The following is a 21,976-nucleotide window of genomic DNA, read 5'->3' as shown; positions in this document are numbered from 1 at the left end:
GCTCTGCTGGAGTCCTGAGGATGGTCGAGTAGGATCTGGAGCCAGGCAGGCACTTGAGCCCACCAGACAGTGCACAGGAATCTCATTTGAGAACTTATCGAGAAACTGAGGCTGGTCAGGGGTACCTCTCGAATGTCACACTGGAGGGTGCCCTAATGTCCCACTCGAATGTCCCACTGCCCCTTCCAGTGTCCCTCCTTCAGAAAAAGGGCACCCTGGTTTCAGCCCAGGTGGCTTCTTGGCTGTTTGTTGGGTCTGCTCACCCCTCTAGGTTCCCGAAACATGACAGGTGAATTAGAGCAGACAAAAGCTGCTTTTTCTTCATTAGCCTCTTATCCTTACTGGTCTCCTCTGTTGAGTCTTGGTTGTTATAGACCTTGAAGGCCTCCTCTATCAAGTTGACAATGGGGTTTCAAGCCCAGCCTCAAGCCTTTGCAGTTTCCTCTGGATGTCAGGAGTAGCCTGAGTGGTAATAAATTTCATGGCCAGTGCTGTCCTCCCTTCTATGGACTCACGGTCTATACTGGTGTCCTCTCTGAATGCCGCTATCACCTGGCCCAGGAAGACTGCTGAGATTTCATCTTTTTCCCTGTGTAAATGTCTCAGACTTTATCATAATTTACAGGCTTCACCATACACTTTTTCATTCCTCTGACAGACAAGTAGTAAAATGTCTCATCCTAGCCTGGCTTACACAATCTTCATAGTCCAGGTATGGGTCATGTTCTGGGACTGCACCTCCTCCACCTGGTAAATTTGTTGTGGATGGGTGGCAGGAGGCCATCTGCATGTTCCCTGGCCTTTATCGGTATATGTTCCGCTTCATCCCAGGTGCAACAGTGGGCCTGAAATACTGTGATGTCCCGCCAGATGAGAGAGACTGCCAACCCAGACTGACAAATCCATCCCTGAACTTGTCAGGGTTCTCTGAGAACCTGCCAAACCTCTCCTTACAGATGAACCCAATTAGTTTAGGATTTCTCTTTGGGATCTTCCAAGCATTTGAGAAAACTCCTGGAGATAGTGAAGGAAAGGGAAGCCTTGCATGCTGCAGTCGATGGGGTCGCAAAGAGTCAGACACAGCTTAGCAGCTGAATGGCAACAAGCAGTCTAGAGTGCAACAGGGTCACAAATAGTCGGACAGAACTGAACACGCACCTACATGCACACAGGGGACCCCTGAAGCACCCCGAAGTTAACTGGGCATTAGTCCAGAGAATTTCAATTAGAACTTCATATTTGGGAAGTCTGTCTAAAATTTGTAGAAGTTTTCTAATACTCGGTCATATGGGATCATAGGTTTCTGTGAAACAATACTTATTCCTTGGGCTAAGTTGGGGGAAAAAAAAAAACAAAAAGTAAATGTACATCAGTTAAAGGCACAAACTCACACGCTCTGTTCTCAAAAGCAGCATCCAGGACAATTTTACTCTCTCATGAGTGAGAAGAACCAAATCCAGCCCTGCATCAACCTACTTTAAAAAAAAAAAATCCAATTACCTAATGAAATTTAATCCAACCTTAGAAATCCTGACCACATACAAACTCTTTTCTCAGTGTTTCTCTTCTGCAAATCTTCTAAAACTTTCTGTAGCCGAAGTTTGTCCCGTATTCTTTCCCCACTCAAAAATTGCCAGCTCTAGGGAAAAATCACCCATTTTCCTTTCAAAAAATATATTTCCAGTCCTCATGCCTTCTTTTCTGAAAACACACATCCTACTTAAGCAACCATGAACTGTCCTTTACATGACCCTTCCATTCATTGCTAAAGAACATGTAAGGTGGCAGCAAACATCTTTGGTTTGTCTCACAAGAAGACGATTAATGTTCCAATATTTTATCTTATTTGAAATGGTGTGAATATCCAATTACTCTCATTTATTTTCAAATTTATCAAAATTCGGAGAGACTCTTTTAGATGAACATTTCCAAGACATAATTATTCCTATAGTTTTCCAAAAACTTTCTTATCCAAGTTACATTTACTTAAAAATTTAATCATATCAGGTTATTTTTCCCTGTTAACAGGATTTATAACAGAAACAATATGCACTTACATTCATGTAACTCTGGGTACAGTGAAAGTATTATCCTTAATACTGATAACTCTTAAAAAGTCTATTAATTAGTCATAGGTTTAAGCTAGACAAGTTAATTTCTATAGAACCAGAGATCTCAGTTTTCCCACTTGTATTTAAAATGTCTCTCTTTACATCCACCCACCCCGCCCCCCGCTGTCTAGGGGACTACAGATGAGTCAGGTATTTCCTGAGAGCCCAGGCGGAAGACTTACAAGCCCATGGCAAGAGCAGGCATGTCTTTTGTTTTTTAAAATTTTAAAAGTATTGTCTTTTGTTTTTTAAAATCCACTAAGTACCCCAACAAGGCCGAGTCCAAGGCAATGCAGGCTTGTTTGTATTTCAAGGCTTCAGTGCTCCACCGTGACCACAATGTCAGCAAAGACTTGCAGGAGCTGTTGGACAGACAAAACTAGTTCACAGAGATACCAATGATAATAACAGAGAAGTTTTCAGGATAAAGGGGATAGGAGTATGGGTTGAGGACAGAGGGAGAGGTGAAGGGAGGAGGGACAGAAAACACTGCAAAAAAGAGACACACAGAGAGATTACCATTTCAACCCATCCCCTGCGGGTGTCTACTCAGACACCCAGCCACGCGCTTCCAGAAAGGGCTAGTGAAGGAGGGAGCACCCGTCTCCTGCCCACTGGGGTGAAAGAGCCTGGATCAGCCAATTGTCCGTCCTGTGTGGGGCTGCAACCCACAAGTGGGCCTCACGTACACCAGTGTATAGAAATCTGCTGCTTCAGCCCGTCCCCTGTGGGACTTCTCTTGGCAGCAGGAAAATAAAGGTGAGAAGATTAGGATCAGACTTCCAGACTTTTAACATATCACTACAGGATATGAGGTTTGAACATGTATCCTTCTCATAAACCTCCAGTCAGTGGGGGACCCCTGGACCAAGGTCTGCAGGGTACGAGCTAAGCCTCTCCCACCTCCGCTCGTCACCCATCAAGGTGAGCTGTTGCCGGCCAGAGGGAGCAGGTCTCCCGAGCTGAGAGGAGTGATGCTACAGCTGCTCAGTCCACTCTTTCAAAAGGAGAGGACAGAGAGAAAAGTAGAGAGATTTCAGGAGAGGGAAAGGGGAAAGGGTGGTGAACGAAAAGGCACAAAGGCAAGGGAAAAGCACTGCCTGAGTGAGGGGACTGAGGCCCCAGGGGCCAGCGAGGAAGAGTTAACAAACTGAGGTGACTCTGAAGCAAGTGGTTCAGACTTCTGTCACCCATGTGGAAGCTGTGTTAGGTGTCCCAGAGGTGCCCAGATCCTTTCCTCAGTAGGGGTCGATCCCCACTTTGGGCACCACAGATTGTTACCAACCAGGGTTGTTGGTCTCTTTCATCAATAGAAATTGATCAGAAAACAGACTAGAAGTTCAGGAAAGGCTTTATTGGGGCCTTTGCTGAAGCAGAGGGGAGTAAGGACAGGCAACAGTTTCCCTTGCTTGCTCCCTGAAAAAAAGGCTACTTTTTATTACCTCGGTGTACAGTCACGAGTTGTAGTAATTAGTTGTAGGGGTAAGAGAAAGAACACAAGGCTCTGTGGCTCTGATAGGTCACTGCCTCTGGCCCAAGTTCTGTCCTGCTGCCAACACATCTAAGGGTTCTGCTGCTGCTGCTGCTAAGTCGCTTCAGCCGTGTCCGACTCTGTGTGACCCCACAGACGGCAGCCCAGCAGGCTCCCCCGTGCCTGGGATTCTCCAGGCCAAGAACAATGGAGTGGGTTGCCATTGCCTTCTCCAATGCATGAAAGTGAATCCCAGAACCATGAACCAGCTTCATAAGGGGGAACCACTATTACCCTTCAGCAACTCCACACTAATAGGGATGAAAATAACAATGGAACAGCTTTGACTTGAGTTGAAGCAGACAAAACAGGATGAAAGAATCCAGCACTGCCAAGACGCCCAATACATTCGTGATAAGATAATAAAGACATGACATTGCCGTGACTCTACACTCAACCAAAACCAACATGGAATAAATAGATTATTTTTTCTTTTCATGGGAGGATTAGACATGCAACTGCAGCCACATTAAACTAAGTCTCAATATCCATTCTGCATCTTGTCCAACACAGAACAGGCAAGGGAAGCTGTTCTTTTTTAATTGAGGTATAGTTGATTTACAATGTTATGTTAATTTCTGCTGTAAAGTGACTCAATTATACACATATATACAAACTTTTTCATACTTTTTTCCATTATGGTTTATCCCAGGAGATTGGATATACTTCCCTGTGCTATAAAGTAGGACCTTGTTGTGTATCCAGTCTCAGTGTAATAGTTCACACCTACTCACCCCAAACTACCAGTCCCTCCCTTTCTCTACCCCAAAAGCAACCACAAGTCTGTTCTATCTGTGAGTCTATTTCTGTTTTATAGATAGGTTCATGTGTGCCGTATTTTAGATTCTACATATAAGTGATATCAGCTGGTATATCTTTTTTCTCACTTCTTTCACTTAGTATGATAGGATCTAGTTGCATTCATGGTGTTGCAAATGGCACTGTTTCATTCTTTTTATGGCTGAGTAGTATTCCATTATAGTATTCCATTGTGTGTGTCTAAGCTGGCTTAAAGCTCAACATTCAGAAAACGAAGATCATGGCATCTGGTCCCATCACTTCATGGGAAATAGATGGGGAAACAGTGGAAACAGTGTCAGACTTTATTTTGGGGGGCTCCAAAATCACTGCAGATGGTGATTGCAGCCATGAAATTAAAAGACACTTACTCCTTGGAAGGAAAGTTATGACCAACCTAGATAGCATATTGAAAAGCAGAGACATTACTTTGCCAACAAAGGTCCATCTAGTCAAGGCTATGGTTTTTCCTGTGGTCATGTATGGATGTGAGAGTTGGACTGTGAAGAAAGCTGAGCACCAAAGAATTGATGCTTTTGAACTGTGGTGTTGGAGAAGACTCTTGAGAGTCCCCTGGACTGCAAGGAGATCCAACCAGTCCATTCTGAAGGAGATCAGCCCTGGGATTTCTTTGGAAGGAATGATGCTAAAGCTGAAACTCCAGTACTTTGGCCACCTCATGCGAAGAGTTGACTCATTGGAAAAGACTCTGATGCTGGGAGGGATTGGGGGCAGGAGGAGAAGGGGACAACAACAGAGCATGAGATGGCTGGATGGCATCACCAACTCGATGGACATGAGTCTGAGTGAACTCCGGGAGTTGGTGATGGACAGGGAGGCCTGGCGTGCCGTGATTCATGGGGTCGTAAAGAGTCGGACACGACTGAGTGACTGAACTGAACTGAACTGACCACATCTTCTTTATCACTCCTCTATTGATGGACATTAAGGTTGTTGACATGTTCTGACTGTTGTGAACAGTGCTACTATGAACACAGGGATGCAAGCATCATTTTGAACTATAGTTTGTAGATACATGCCTAGGAGTGGGATTCTTGGACTATATGGTAATTCTATTTTTACTTTTCTGAGTGCCTTCATACTGTTTCTGATAGTGACAACTTATGTTCATTCTCACCAACAGTGTAGGAGGGGTCCCTTTTCCCATACCCTCCTACAGCATTTGTTATTTGTAACAAATGGCCAATGATGGCCATTCTGACTGCTGTGAAGTGGTACCTTATTGTAGTTTTGACTTGCATTTCTCTAATAATTAGTGATGCTGAGCATCTTTTCATGTGCCTGTGACTGACTGTGTCTCTTCTTTGAGAAATGTCTTTAGGTCTTCAGACCATTTATTGATTGTGTTGTTTTTTCTTGTTGTTGAGTTGTAAGAGCTGTTTGAATATTTGGGAGATAAAGTAGGGCAGCAGTTCTTAAGGTAGGGCCCAGGGAACCTCAGACTGGAGCATGATGTCCCATGAAACTATTTTCATGATAATATGACGTTACTTTGTTCACTCACACCGTCACAAGTGTACAGAGGGGTTTTCCAAAGGCTACATGACACGTTACATCACACCAATTATGAGAATCAACCTGTTTCTCATTCAGTCAGACATTATGTTTCAAAAATGTAAAGTATGTCACTTTTTCAAAAGTAAAGTTTTCCACTTTTTTCATAAAACTGTTTATATCCAGGGACTTCCCTGGTGGTCCAGTCGTTAATACTCGGCAATTCCACTGCACAAGCTCTGGGTTCGATCCCTGGTCAGGGAACTAAGATCCCACATACCACAGGATGCAGCCAAAAAAAAAAAAAAAACCAATGATTTATTAACACTAAATTATTAAAGTTTCCCAAAATTAGATTTCAAATAGGGTAAACACAGAAAGATATAACCTTATAACCTACATAAAACAAAAGCTCTCTGGCATCTTCTGTTTTCAGTGCAAAGGGTCCTTGAGATAAACAAGTTCGAGAACTACTAATCCAGGGCAACAACAAACTCTCAGAGAACAGCTGTCTCTGGGACCCTGCGCTCAGGAAAGCAGTCTGTGAAACAGGTTCTGTGAACAGTGCAGGCCAGGAAGCAGCCAGATTTTCTGCTGATAACTAAAGACAAAGTCTTAAAATATGAAAAGTCACTAGACAGCAAATAGTAAATAGCAAAGTATGTTGATGGTTACGAGGATAAAGACTGGTTTTAAGACCAGTGCCTGTTACAGTTGAATTTTACCTTTTAAAGTCAAGTTGAGTAACAGTTGAGAGGAGGAAAAGCTATCAGGGTTTAAGAGGCTGTGCCTTACAAATCATGTTCTAGAGTTTAGCACAACTAGCACACAAAAAGAGCTCAGTCAGTTAAGGAAACACCTGAATGACTATGACTAAAAGGAAGTTATGACACTGAATAATGTTGAGAACAAAATGGCCATATCAAGAAAGGCTTATAACAGGGGGACTTGTTCTAGAGTCAGTTCTCAAGAGGGTTGAAGAAATGAGCGGCCCTGAGATGCAGAGCCGTCTCACATCCCCAGTCAACCTCCCTCCCCTCTTTGCCTCCTCTTGATCCCTTCACTTTCAAGTCTGATTAAAGGAGGCCGTTAGCAATCATTCCCTCTCAAGTATCTTAATATCCTAAACAGAACTCTTTATTCTAACCCCACATCTCCCTCAGAGACATGTGTGTCTCCTGCACACTTCAGCCTAATACTGTTCTTAACTCCTTTCCCTCTCAGGCCTTCCACATAATCCTCTAGCATGTCCTGTGGTTCTACTTCCAAAGCACATTCTGAATCTATCCACCTCTCTCCATCCCTACTCGATCACCCTTGGATTAATCCTAATGGAATGTGGCTTGTCTCCCTGCTTCTCTTTTGGTGCTTCCCCTGTCTCCCTACCGGAGAAGGCAATGGCACCCCACTCCAGTACTCTTGCCTGGAAAATCCCATGGATGGAGGAGCCTGGTGGGCTGCAGTCCTCGGGGTCGCTAAGAGTCAGACACAACTGAGCGACTTCACTTTCACTTTCCACTTTACTGCACTGGAGAAGGAAATGGCAACCCACTCCAGTGTTCTTGCCTGGAGAATCCCAGGGACAGGGGAGCCTGGTGGGCTGCCGTCTATGGGGGTCGCACAGAGTCAGACACAACTGAAGCGACTTAGCAGCAGCAGCAGCTGTCTCTTTACAGTCTATTCTCCCCCCAGGACCCAGATCAGTTTTTCATTAATATGCCAATCAGATCATGTTCTCCCTTAAAAAAAAAAAAAAAAATCCACAAATGTTCCCACTAAGCCTATAATAAAATCCTAACTCCTTACCCTCATCTACAAAGTCCTCTCCCACACCTGCCCCACCTCACTCCCACATCCTCTGCTGCAGTCACACAGGCCTTTCCTATCTTCTCAAATTCAAAACTCCTTCCTAAATTCAGTCCAACCTGAGGGCCTCATATTCTCTGGAATACTCTCCCAAAGAACACTGATTTTGCTGCTCTCTTCAGTCAGTTCTGTTCAGTCGCTCAGTCGTGTCCAACTCTTTGCGACCCCATGGACTGCAGCACACCAGGCTTGCCAGTCCATCACCAACTGAGCTTGCTCAAACTCATGTCCATTGAGTCAGTGATGCCATCCAACCATCTCATCCTCTGTCGTCCCCTTCTCCTCCTGCCTTCAATCTTTCCCAGCATCAGGGTCTTTTCCAATGAGTCAGTTCTTCACATCAGGTGGCAAAGTACTGGAGCTTCAGCATCAGTCCTTCCAATGAATATTCAGGACTGATTTCCTTTAGGATTGACTGCTTTGATCTCCTTGCAGTCCAAGGGACTCTCAAGAGTCTTCTCCAGCACCACAGTTCAAAAGCATCAATTCTTTGGTGCTCAGCTTTCTTTATGGTCCAACTTTCACATCTGTATGTGACTACTAGAAAAACTACAGCTTTGACTAGATGGACCTTTGTCAGCAAAGTAATGTCTCTGCTTTTGAATATGCTTCCTGGTTTGTCATGGCTTTTCTTCCAAGGAGCAAGCGTCTTTGCATTTCATGGCTGCAGTCACCATCTGCAGTGATTCTGCCCTTTTAGCCCATTAAATTCTTATCTCAGTGTCACTTCCCACCTTTTCAGCAGCCTTTCAGGTCACTTTCACTAAACTAGCTCCACTTCCCATTAAATGTCAACCTAGCATTCTGGTTCCTTTTTTAAAAAATATTTATTTTATGTGGCTGTGGTGGTCTTAGCTGTGGCATGCAGGCTCTTTCAGTTGCAGCATACAGGATCTCTAGTTGCTGAGTGTGGGATCTAGTTCTCTGACCAGGGATCAAACCTGGGCCCTCTGAAGTGGGAGCAGGGAGTCTTAGCCACTGGGCCACTAGGAAGTCCCTCTGGTTTCTTTCTTAATAGCATTCATGACCTGAAATCTTCTTGCTTCTCTATTTACTTGCTCCATGAGAACAGGACCTTGTTGATCTTCATTATTGCATCCTCTAAGCTCAGAAAAATAAGAACAGTGCCTGACCCACAGTATTTAATAAGTATTAAATATTCAGTGAATCACACAATGCTGTTACATTCAAAGATCCACAGCCCCGCTCCCCTCCCGCTCCAGCAAACTGACCTCAAAGGAAAAGCAAGGTACTTACCACACACACATAAACATCACAGAATCTTAGGCTTGGCTTCAGAACGCTGAGGACTAGGTTAACACAGTGCTATTCTCTGTATCAAATTTTACAACTGATCTTGAATTTTGCACTATCAGAAGAGGAGCTCCATTTCAATCCTGCATCTACTTAAAATAACATATATTAACAATGTTATTATGTACAGATCTTTTTTCAACAAGGCTTTAAGGTTCACCAATACACTAGGATCCTCTGAGAAACTGAAGCCAGTAGAACTTTTCTGGTACATGGCAGTATTTCAGTAAGGATACTCAGTAAGATTTTACGTGTTCTCTCTGTACAACATTACCAAAGAAATATTCTTCTCTGGCTTCAAATAAGGTAATACTTTTGAAGTATCAAAAATAAACCAATTCTTGCAAGAAGACAAAAGAATAAATGGAAGCTTTTGTTAGTGAAACAAGTCAATTTATTGTATTTCCAACAAGGCCTTTTTTTTCTCTATAATGAAACATACTACAATATTTTACAATATAACTTAGTTTTTTAATATCTCAGAAAGGAAACTTTTTTTTTTTTTAAGGAAAGTAAATATTTTGGGAAGAATAACTACAAGAAGTTACTTTTTCAATTTTAATACAGTAACAGTTTGCCCCCCAGGTATATTAGCCAGCATTTTTTCCCTTAACAAATCCATCAAGTAAATATTAGCCAACAAAAAACCTACTTTTAGAAAATGAGGCAGAAAAGGCTTATATTTAAATAGGAAACGAGCAATCTAAAATACCAATCACATGTAACTTAACAAGGCAATGTATTTACATAATTAGGTATAAATTATTAATTATGCTGATTAAGGTCCTAGCAAAGACTCAATTGGGCTGACTTATCTCCAGTTCAAACAGCACTCACCTGGCTATTAAGTTAAACATCACAATGGAACTGGGTCTGTTTAACTAAGGGGGAAAAATCTCCTCATTATTGCACATCTTCTGTCATTAGAAACAAGGATAATTAAGTCAGGGCCATCTTGGTTCTGAATCTCTCCATTTTTGTTGGAAGAAGACTTACCATCTCTTTACTAAGCTCTAGCTCAACTTCTATTTCCTGGGCAGCTTCAGGGTGCTTCTCACAGTAATCAACAATAAATTTGTAATGTTCCAATGATGTTGCCAAATTTTCTAGCTCTTTCTTGGGATCTGCAGTGATGATTTTGCCATAGAGGCGGGCAACTCGAAACTTAGCTAACATGGCAGGGCGAAGAACATCTTCCCCTATATGCTCAGGAAAGACTTTATTTGGGTCTCTCAGAGAGTCTAAGAAGAGCTGATAGTACTTTAGTGCTGACTTATTCAGATTATTGATTTTTTTCACAATGTGTGAATCAGGATCCCTCAGCTTGTCAGCTATGGCAACCTTCAGATCCATCATATCATAGTAAGCATGTGCAATTTCAAACTGAATCTGCCTGTTGACCAACAGGTAATACTGTGGATTGAGGTCCACGATCAGGGGCTCTAGCATAGCTATTCTGCGTTTATGCATCTTGCACCGTCTCTCCATGTCAGTTTCAAAGAATGCAAGCACCTTAAACAGAGCGCTGTGGTCTTGGACAACTTCAATATGGTCAGTGACATAACCATCAATCTGAAAGAACTCTTTTGCCTCAAAGACATAGTGCTGACCCGTTAAGAAAAGCTCTCTGGCTTCTTCAAAATCTAAAGGTCTCAGATAGCTCACTTTCTCTTCCACTGCAGAGATGGCATCACACAGTTCACCGGTTCCAAACTGCACAGCTTTTTTCCTAACACTTTCTTCCTCATCTAGTTCTTTTTTCCTTAAAGCTCTAAGTTCAGATTGTTTATCAAGATCAAGCTCTCCTATGTTGTCCTGAAAGAAAAAAATAAATTATGGTTAAGGAAGACAGACACTGACTTGTCTCCTGCTGTCAGTACTAAAGCAAATTTAAGATCCCCTGGAGAAAGGAATGGCTACCCACTCCAGTGTTCTTGCCTGGAGAAATCCACGGGCAGAGGAGCCTGGCAGGCTACAGTCCAGGGGGTTGCAAAGAGTAGGACAAAACTGAGCAACTAACACACAAGAGTAAAGACAAGAAAACCCTCTTACTTCCCAATCTGGTGGAGGGAGGTATTATAATCACATCTTTTAGACACGCAGTTGTGTCCAGCTCTTTGTGACCATATGGACTGTAGCCTGCTAGGCTCCTCTGTCCATGAGATTTCCCAGGCAAGATTATTGGAGTGGGTTGCCATTCCCTTTTCCAGGAGACCTTCTCAACCCAGGGATCCAACCTAGATCTCCCACATTGCAGGCAGATTCTTTATCACCTGAGCCACCAGGGAAGCCCACATCTTTTTAAAACTCCTAGTTTTTTTTAATATGTATCTATTTTTTTTATTTGACTGATCCAGCTCTTAACTGTGGCATGTGGGATTTTTTAGTTTGTGGCAAGCAAATTCTTACTTGCAGGCATTCAGGATCTAGTTCCCTGCCCCAGGGATAGAACCCAGGCCTCCTGAATTGGGAGCGTGGAGTCTTAGCCACTGGACCACCAGGAAATCCTGACTTCTTTCTAGTTACATTCCAAGTAATTAAAAATGAAAGGAACTAGGAAAAAAGTAAATAACACAACTAAACTGTTTATTACTTTCCTCTTTGGGGAACTAACTCATTTATAGTTACTCCTTCAGATAACACAAATGCATATGAAAACGGTAAGAGTAAGAAATATTACATACATGTAACACATTGTTAGTATTGATATTTTAACATTACAGTAAGGCTGAAATCTGTCTTAAAAATATTGCAAAGAAATTCCATTAATAGCATGATGTTTATGCTAAGTTATTTAATAAAATATACTACAGAGAAATGCTCTAGGTCTCTCAAAGATCCTAAAATAAAGACAGTGTTAAATCTACCATCATAGTTAAAGTTATCTCCCCTACCTCCTGGGGCAAAAAAAAAAAAAAGAGGAAGGAACTAAGATGGTTGAAAAATAGTCAGTTCATTCTCTTCTTCCTGGACGATAAAATTAAACATCAGATAACCAGTGGTCAGCCCCAAAGCCAGCTCTTCTCTTCATTTGAAAAGTCTTCTCTCTAGATCTGCATTGTTCAGAACAGAGTCATGTGCTGCGCGTGGATGACTACTGAGCATTTGAAATGTCCAAACTGAGATGTGATCAGTGTAAAATAATATACACCCAATTTCCAAGACTTAGTACAAATTATAAAATAGTGCAACAACTTTTTAGTATTAATGACAAATAGAAATGAATATTTCTTTATATATTCTAGGTGGAAGAAATACAAGTTGAAATTAATTTCACCTGCTTTTTTCTTTGTCTAATGTAACCATTTCCCAGGTGGTGCTAGTGGTAAAGAACCCACTTGCCAATGCAGGAGACATAAGAGACATGGGTTCGATCCCTGGGTCGGGAAGATGCCCTGGAGGAGGGCATGGCAACCTACTCCAGTATTCTTGCCTGTAGAATCCCAAGGACAGAGGAGCCTGGCAGGCTACAGTTCATGGGGTCACAAAGAGTTGGACACGACTAAAGCGACTTAGCACTGAGCACAATGTAGCCACTGGAAAACTTAAAGTGACATATGTAGCTGGTTTTCTATTTCTGTTGCTCAGCACAGCTCTACACAGGTGTCTCCATCTGTGCCCATGGTTGCCATCCACAGGAGGAGCACCCACAAATCTTCAGGTACACCGGGCTCTTATTAGGCTCCAGACCCATAACTAAAGCACCTCACACACCTCCTGCTCCTCTCAGGAGACTAGGACCCCTCATCCTCAATATGTCCACAATGGAACTCTCCCTCTTCCGCAAACAGGTTCCTATTCTACTCTTATTTTAGTGAAGGTCACTCCCTCGATCTGGACAGCCAGCCGATGCGGGAGAATCATCCTTGATGTCTCTCTCCTCTCTTAGCCCACACTTCGTGTCTATCATCAAATCCTTTCTGTCTTGCCCCCTAAATAACCTCTTGCACCCACTCTTTCCCACCATCTCTTCTGCCACCATCCTAGCCCAAGCTCCCTTCACATCTCACCCCCACTGTTCCAGTGACCTAAGTAATCTTCCTCGTCCACGCCTGCCTTCCCTCAATCCTCCATTCTGCCACCTAAGTGATCAGTCCAAACCCTCCCGCCCCCCACCAAGGCTTCCAGTTATGGAAGGCCCAGCATGTTCCAGCCCTTTTCTAACTCGGCCTTCTATCACACATGCTCTCTCTGCTCTAGCCTCACAGGCCTTGCTCCATCATTTCCACCACCATGCTCCCTACACCTCAGAACTTTTCAACATGCTGCTTCAGCTCCTTGGAATGCTGTGCTTCTTCTCCAGTCTAGAAATTCCTACGCATTCCCAGAGCTTCCTTCGGATGTTACTTCCTCCCATTGTGACTTTTTTATATCTTGTGTCTCTCCTTTGTGGAACTTACTGAAGTTGCACTTCTGTATGACGTAAAAAACCAGGTCTATTTTTGTTCATCATAGTACAATGACTACTATAAACCTGTCAGAAATAAATACCTAAATTTGTTTATGTTATTAAACTTGAATTAAAGAAGGCTTTTCAGATAAGCAGATGACCAAAGGATGAAGCTAAGGTAACAGCCAGATTAAAGGAAATCTGAGTAATTTAGTGGTGTGGTCACTGTGTGAGTTTAAAACAAGCAGGTGGTAAATTCCAGTGCCCAGTCTGGAACGCACGGACTAAAGGAACGGCAAGCGTAAGCCACAGGGTGCTCTGCTCGACACGGTCACTTCAAATGCAGGCCCAAGCCTCTAAATCGTGTTTACTTACCTGCTTCCTGGCAGTGTCTTTATTTACACACTTTCTAGACTGCTTTCCGAGCAGAAGAATGCTGACAGATTTTCCAGGCTGCAGTTTCTCTAGACGTAAAACTCCCTAGTTCTTCTCCCCACACCCTTCCTTTTCCAAATATGCCTCATCTTTGCACTACCTCCAAAGTGCTCTCACCTTTGAAACACTCCTGCTTCTGGGGTTTTGTGGTTTGTTTGCTTTTATTTTGTATAGTAGTTTCACAAGGTTCTATATTTACTAGTAAAACAGTTACACTTTAATGCATGTAAACAGAAGAGAGGCCTGACAACTCCTCCAGGAAAGTCTCCTGGAGAATATGCATCCAAATGATTTATTTTCCTCTGTAGTGTTAGTCTCTCAGCTGTGTCTGACTCTTTGTGACCCCAGGGACTGTAGCCCTCCAGGCTTCTCTGTCCATGGAATTCTCTAGACAAGAATACTAGAATGGGTTGCCATTCCCTTCTCCAGGGGAATCTTCCTGACCCAGGGATAGAATCTGGGTCTTCTGCATTGCAAGCAGATTCTTTACCATCTGAGCCACCAGAGCTCTGATTAGGAACTAGAATCCATTAAGTATGGATTAGTAATAGTGGTATCAACAATGATAGTTAACACTGATTGAGGACTTAGTTACCTCTTTCTGAGCCCTTTATACATATTTAACTCACAGGAACACTATTAAGTAATATTATTATCTCCATCTTACTTGTGAGGAAACTGAGACACAGAGAAGTTAACTGCCATGGAGACACAGCCACAAACTAACAGGGCTGTTTCCAGATACATTCATACTTCTATTTTTATCAATATATATATTTACTGTCTGAAGTATATAAAGATTAGTAAGATTTCCTGCCATCAGGTTGCTTCCAGTCTAAGAAGAGGTAAAGGAATAAGATAAGAATATGAATAAGAATAATGCAAAGTCAAGTGACTTAGGGAGGGTTCTTGAGGGAGAAGAGATCTGTAGGCTTTAAGAATCGTATATACATTCAATAGTTTTTGAGCACCTGTTATGTCTAGAAATTGGTACATAGTATGAATATGATGAAGACTCCCCTCTGATGGGGCTTATGCTCTATCCAATGGCAAGTCTTGAAGGAAGAGGTGCTGTTTGAGACAGCCTTAATGGATGAGTAAGATTTGGATAGGCTGAGACAGGGAAAGCAAGAAACAAGCTTTCTGCATGCCACAAATAATACACATGCCGTGAGCCAATGAGCATACTTCCCATTTTAAGCTTTTACTTACATCCTACTGTTTAAGACAGAAAAGATCACTTTTGACTGTATTACCTGCATGGAAAGTTGGGCATTCTGCATGAGAGTCAAACAGTACTTGATCCAGCATCTTGCTATTTCCCCTTTTCTTTGGTGATAAAGCTCTGGCACATCTCCTTCAGCTTCCGTAGCTAAAAGGTACAACGTGACTTGTGTAAGCCAATGGTCACAACTGTAATTTTCATTGTGTATGCCATTCTTCTTTATATCACTCTTGATTATAAAAATAACAAGTCCTAACTGAAGCAGTGGGAAGAAACTCACCCAAAATTCCTACCACCCAGAGGTTCTTTCTAGTTTTTTTTCTTTTGTATTACCTACAGGTAGAAACTAAGGTCACCACATATATTAAATTTTGAGTACAAGCACCTCAGATATTGCTGGATTGGTTCCAGATCACCGCAGTAAAATGAGTCTCATGAATTTTTGGTTTTCTGTGGCTTATAAAAGTTAAGGTTTGCACTATGGTCTAGTCTATTAAGTGTGCAATAGCATTGTCTTAACAATGTACACATTCTCATTAAAAAATACTTTATTGCTAAAAAAAAATGCTAAACATCATTTAAGGCTTCAGAGTCATAATCTTTTTTTTTTTGGTTAGAGGGTCTTGCCTCATTGCTGAGGGCTGCTGACTGATCAGGGTGCTGGTTACTGAAGGCTGAGGTAGGGAGGCTGTGGCCGTTCCTTAAAATAAGACAACAGAGAAGTTTGCTGCATGATGGACTCTTTCTTTCAGGAACAATGTCTTCTGTAGAATGCAATGCTATTTGATAGCATTTTACCCACAGTAGAACTTCTCTCAAAATTAGTCAATCCTCTCAAACCCTGCCACTACTTTATCAAGTTTATGTAATATTCTAACTCCTCTGTTGTCATTTCAACAATTTTCACAGTATCTTCACCTGGAGTAGATACCATCTCAAGAAACCACTTTCTTTGCTCATCCCTAAGAATCAAGTCCTCATCTGTCAAAATTTAGCATGAGATTGTAGCAACTCAGACAAACCTTCAGGTTCAACATTTTTAAAATATTTATTTACCTATTTATTCAGCTGCACTGGGTCTCAGTCGTGACGGATGAGAGCTCTGGTTGTGGCATGTGGAATCTAATTACCTGAAAAGGGACCAAATGTCGGTCCCTTGCTTTGAGAGCTATTAGCCACTGGACTACCGGGGAAGTCCCCTAGGTTCAACTTTTCATTTTAGTTCTCATGCTATTTCTACTATATCTGCAGTTACTTCCTCCACTACAGTCTTGCAGCCCTCAAAATCATCCCTGAGGGTCTGGTCAACTTATTCCAAACTGCTGTTAATGTTGATATTTTGACCTCTTCCCATGAATTACAAATCTTCTTAATGACATCTAGAATGGTGAATCCTTTCCAGCAGATTTTCAATTTACTTTACCCAGATATATCAGAGGAGTCGCATCTACGGCAGTGATAGCCTCATGATTTTTTTCTTCAAATAATAAGACTTGAAAGTCGAAATGACTCCTTGATCTATGGGTTACAGAATGAATGTTGTGTTAGCAAACAACATTAATCGTAAGTACATCTCCATAAGAGCTCTTGGATGACCCAGGTACACTGTCAAGGAGCTATAATACTTTGAAAGGAATTTTTTTTTTGGAACAGTAGGTCTCAGCGATGAGCTTAAAATTTCCAGGAAACCATGTGTTGTCATCCAGGTTTTGTTGCTCCATTTACAGAGCACAGGTAGCATGACTGGCATAAAGCATAATCAGCATAATTTTTAAGGACCCTAGGATTTTCAGAATGGTAAAATCACCAGCTGCACTAGCCCCTAACAAGAGTCAGCAGCTTGTCCTTTGAAGCCAGGCACTGACTTCTCCCCAGCTATGAAAAGTCCTAGATGGCCTCTTCTTCCAACAGAAGGCTGTTGCGGCCATACTGAAAGTCTGTGTAGTGTAGCCACCTTCATTAACGATCTTAGCTGGATCTTCTGGGTAACTTGCTACTTCACCTTGCCCTTTTATGTTATGGAGACGGCTTCCTTCTGTAAATCTCAACTTCAAACTTTTCTTCTGCAGCTTCCTCACCCCTCTCAGCCTCCACAGAATTGAAGAAAATTAGGGCCCTGCTCTGGATTAGCCTTTGGCTTAGAGGAATGTTGTGGCTGGTTTGATCTTCTATCCAGACCACTAAAACTTTCTCCATTATCAGCAGTAAGGCTGTTTTGCTTTCTTATCATTTGTGTGTTCACTGGAGTAGCACTTCTAACGTCCTTCAGCAACTTTTTCTTTGCATTCATAACTTGGCTAACTTGCACAAGAGGGAGTATCTTCTGGCCCATTTTTACATCCATTCCTCACCAAGTTTAATCATTTCTAGCTTTTAGCTTAAAGTGTGAGATGTGCAACTCTTCCTTTTACTTCAAGGTCACGGTAGGGTTATTAACTGATCTAATTTTGATAATGCTGTGTCTTCAGGAAATAGAGAGGCCCAAGGAGAGGGAGGGCAACAGCCAGTCAGTGGAGCAGTCAGAACACGTTTACCAACTAACGTTACCATCTTATATGGACACAGTCAGTGGCACCCAAAACAATTTCAACAGTGAAAGATCACTGATCACAGGCCATCATAACAAATAATGATGAAAAAGTGTGAAATATAGGCATTACCAAAGTGTGATAAAGACATGAATTGAGAAAATGCTCTTAGAAAAACAGTATTAAAAAAAAAAAAGAAAAGAAAAACAGTATTGATCAATTGCTCCAGAGTTGCCACAAAACATTTTTTTTTTTAATTCAGTGAAATGTAATAAAATGAGGGCTTCCCTGATGGCTCAGATGGTAAAGAATCTGCTCCCAATGCGGGAGACCCAGGTTCGATCCCTGGATTGGGAAGATACCCTGGAGCAGGGAATGGCAACCCAAACTCTTGCCTGGAGAATTCCATGGACAGAAGAGCCTGGTGGGTTACAGTCTATGGGGTCACAGAGTCGGACATGACTGAGCGACTAACACAACATACTTATCACTATCAACTCTTTAACGTCATTTTTAAGTCCAGCATCATGGACAATGTATAGAAATATATTTCTATACTTCAGTCATTCTTCTAATACTGGCCACTGTTTCCAATTCCTCTTTACAAACAACTCTAAACAGGAAGATCTCTGTACATAGATTTGTCTGGATTTTCAATTATTTCCTTAAGATAGATTCCTAGATGTGAAATTTACTGGGTCAGAGTTTACACCATTTAAAATGTTCTTGATACACACGCCAAATTATTTTCAACAAATACTCTAACAACATATAAGGCTGCTCAATAAAGTCATTTTAAAAACACTGAACACAGCCAATGTTTTAGCTTTCTACTTTGAAGAGTAAAAACAAAGCCTCTCACTGGAGGTTTAATTCTCATTAACTATTTATATTTGTGGACAAATAACCTTTTAGACTTCAACCAATCTATGATTAATTGAATGTAATAAGAGAAAAAAAATTAATTTTATAATGTATACTCCTCTAACTCAGCCTCTGTATTCTTCTGATCCTTAATGATACAGTTACTTTATTATAAAACTTGTTAGGTGACCAACACAGTTTTTAGACTGAGATAACTGACGTATTATATTAGTTCCAGGTGTACAACATAATGGGATGAGACCTTTTAAGACCTACTCTGTTAGCAAATTTCAAATATGCAATCAATACACTGTAACACACTATGCTGTACCTTACATCCCCACGACTTATAAATTTTATGACGCCCTTCACATTCACCCACACCCACCTCTGGCAACCACCAATGTGTTCTCTGTACCTAGGAACTGTGTTTTCTTGGATTCCACATAGAAGTGAAATCATACAGTGTGTGCCATTCTCTGATTTCACTTAGTATGATGCCCTAAGGTCCATTCATGTTGTCAAAAATGGCAAGATTTGTTTTCTTCTTTTTCTCTATCTTTCCACATACCATTGTAATAGCTAAGATTTACTTTTCACTTTCCAAAAAACCATTTTCATCCCTAGTAAGAACATACACTTTAGGTATTTTAAGTATCTTATTAGAAACCAACGCCCATTATCATGATGTTCAGCCTGTTGTACAGAACAAGTTTGGGAAAACTTTTTCCCAAACACTGTAGGTTTGATTTTTATCTGTCCTGAGCCTTTGCAAGGTTGCAGAGCCCCCCAACCAATTTCAGAGAGCAGAGATCAGGACAGCGGCTCTACCTGGGGAGAAGCAAGTTGCTCATCTCCCAGCAGTGATAAGTCACTGATCAGCTGGATCATGTCCTTCATATGAATGTTTGGTTCTGTAGAAAAGGCGATTTTTAATCCCAACAGTAAAACTTTTCTACCTGGATTCTAAGGAAACAATATACAGCTGATTCTCATCATTCATGGTAGTTATGTTCTATAAAGTCACTGTGAATAATAAATTAGGGAACGCTAAAATACCACACGTAGGGGAAACAGAGTTAGGTTCTAATGAGCTTCTGGACACACTATTTTCATCAAGTGATCAATATATAACATTTTACATGCATTTCTGTTTAAAGACACCTTGTTTCATGTCTAACTACTGACTCTAACAATGAACTCGTGGCCAACAGCACTGTCGCCTGTGCCTGAATGAAGCTTGTCTAACACTGCATTTTCTCCAGAAGGTGCTTCACAGCCTTCATGTGCTTATGAACACTAGATACCACCTCAGCACTACAGCTGGGGGCCATTTTAAACAACAAAATGCAGAACAATCTGAAAAGTGTGGAACTAAACAGACCACAAAAAGTATACTTGCTTATAGTATGAGGGCTTGAAATAAGAAGGCAGAGCATTACCTTGATCAACCTCAAATGGTAATGTGCACCTCAGGTGTCTTAAACCCTCTGGCTCTCTGCAAATGACCACAGAAGTGCCTCGAGTAATAATCTTGGGGTTATAAGTACATTGTAGCAAGTAGGCAAATTCAAAGATATGAAGCCCTTGATCTTTCCTTTTTAGACATAGTTTATGGATTATAGCTTATGGATATGAGTAAGTGACCTCCTTAAGGTCTGGAACCAAAAGTAACTGGACTGATACCATACTAAAATGTGCTCAGAGGTCCTATGTGGGCATATTACTGTTTTTTTTTTTTTTTTTTTTTAATATTATAGTTAATTACGGAGAAGGCAATGGCACCCCACTCCAGTACTCTTGCCTGGAAAATCCCATGGGCGGAGGAGCCTGGTGGGCTGCAGTCCATGGGGTCGCGAAGAGTCGGACACACTGAGCGACTTCACTTTCACTTTTCACTTTCATGCACTGGAGAAGGAAATGGCAACCCACTCCAGTGTTCTTGCTGGAGAATCCCAGGGACGGGGGAGCCTGGTGGGCTGCTGTCTATGTGGTCGCACAGAGTCTGACACCACTGAAGTGACTTAGCAGTAGCAGCAGCATAATTAACAATGTTGTGTTAGTGTACAGCAGAGTAACTCAGTTATACATATACACGTATCATTTTTCAAATTCTTTTTCCATTTAGGTTATTACAGCATATTGAGCAGAGTTCCCTATGCTATACAGGAGGTCCTTTCACGTAATCTATTTTAAATACAACAGTGTGTACATGTCAATCCCAAATTCCCAATCTAACCCTTCTCCCAATTTTCCCGCCTGGTAACCATGAATTTATTCTCCAAATTGGGGAGTTTGTTTCTCATTTGTAAAGAAGTTCATTTGTATCATCTTTTTTAGATTCCACTTAAAAGTGGTATCATATGGTATTTGTTTTTTCCTGTCTGCACTTAGTATGATAATCTCCAGGTCCATCCATGTTGCTACAAACAGCACTACTCCATTCTGTTTAATGGCTGAGTAATATTTCATTGAAAAGACAACCCAAAGAATGGGAGAAAATATTTGTAAATGATGTGATGGACAATGGATTAATCTCCAAAATTTAAAAATAGCTCACATGGTTCAACAGCAAAACAACCTAATCAAAAATGGGCAGAAGACCTGAATAGACATTTCTCCAAAGACATTTAGATAGCCAAGAGGCACATGAAAAAATGCTCAACATTGCTACTTATTAGAGAAATGAGGTATCACCCCACACCAGTCAGAATGGCCATCATCAAAAAGTCTACTAATAATAAATGCTGGAGAGGGCGTAGAGAAAAGGGAACTCTCCCACATTGTTGGCAGGAATGTAATTTGGTGCAGCCACTATGGAGAGCAGTATGGAAGGTCCTTAAGAAACTAAAAACAGATGAACTACCATACGATCTAGCAATCCCACTCCTGGGCATATATCTGGAGAAAACCACGGTTCAGGAGGATGCATGCACCTCCGTGTTCACTGCAGCACCGTTGACAGCAGCCAAGTCATAGAAACAACCTAAATGTCCACTGACAGATTAAAGAAGGTGTGACACATATATACACAGTGGAATATTACTTGGCCATTAAAAAGACACCGCTATATTTACAATAGGTTACCTACAAGGCCCTACTGTAGAGCACATGGAACTTGGCTGTTTTCCTGAAACATAACACTGTTAATTAACTATACTCCAATATAAAATAAAATTTTTAAATAATTCTAGAAAGTTCCAAAAGCAAAACTTGAATTTGCCACATGTTGTCCATTACTTATATAGCATTTACACTGTATTTAGTACTGTAAATTCTCTAGAGATGATTTAATATATACAAGAGAGGATGTGTATTGGTTATATGCATTATGACTGGAGCATCCACAGGTGTTTGCTGTCTGGGGGGGGATGGGGGGGCGGTCCTGGAACCAATCTC

General features: G+C 41.5%; 1 protein-coding gene across 1 annotated transcript in view; it reads right to left on the bottom strand.

Moving 5' to 3' along the window:
* Positions 1–9,506: 9,506 nt before the first annotated feature.
* Positions 9,507–21,976, bottom strand: part of KIFBP (kinesin family binding protein) — a 56,453-nt gene continuing 43,983 nt past the window's right edge. Inside the window, exons 6-7 of the mRNA XM_061405178.1 lie at positions 15,217–15,332; positions 9,507–10,950 (exon numbers count right to left, since the gene is read on the bottom strand). Coding sequence (XP_061261162.1) covers positions 10,075–10,950; positions 15,217–15,332 — 992 coding nt within the window. The 3' untranslated portion in view covers positions 9,507–10,074. The remainder of the gene's footprint in view (positions 10,951–15,216; positions 15,333–21,976) is intronic.

This window comes from Bos javanicus, chromosome 28 (assembly GCF_032452875.1).
Source record: "Bos javanicus breed banteng chromosome 28, ARS-OSU_banteng_1.0, whole genome shotgun sequence".
Lineage (NCBI taxonomy): Eukaryota > Metazoa > Chordata > Mammalia > Artiodactyla > Bovidae > Bos > Bos javanicus.
Note: the sequence above shows the minus strand (reverse complement) of the source record. Positions and strands in the feature narration are given on the sequence as shown.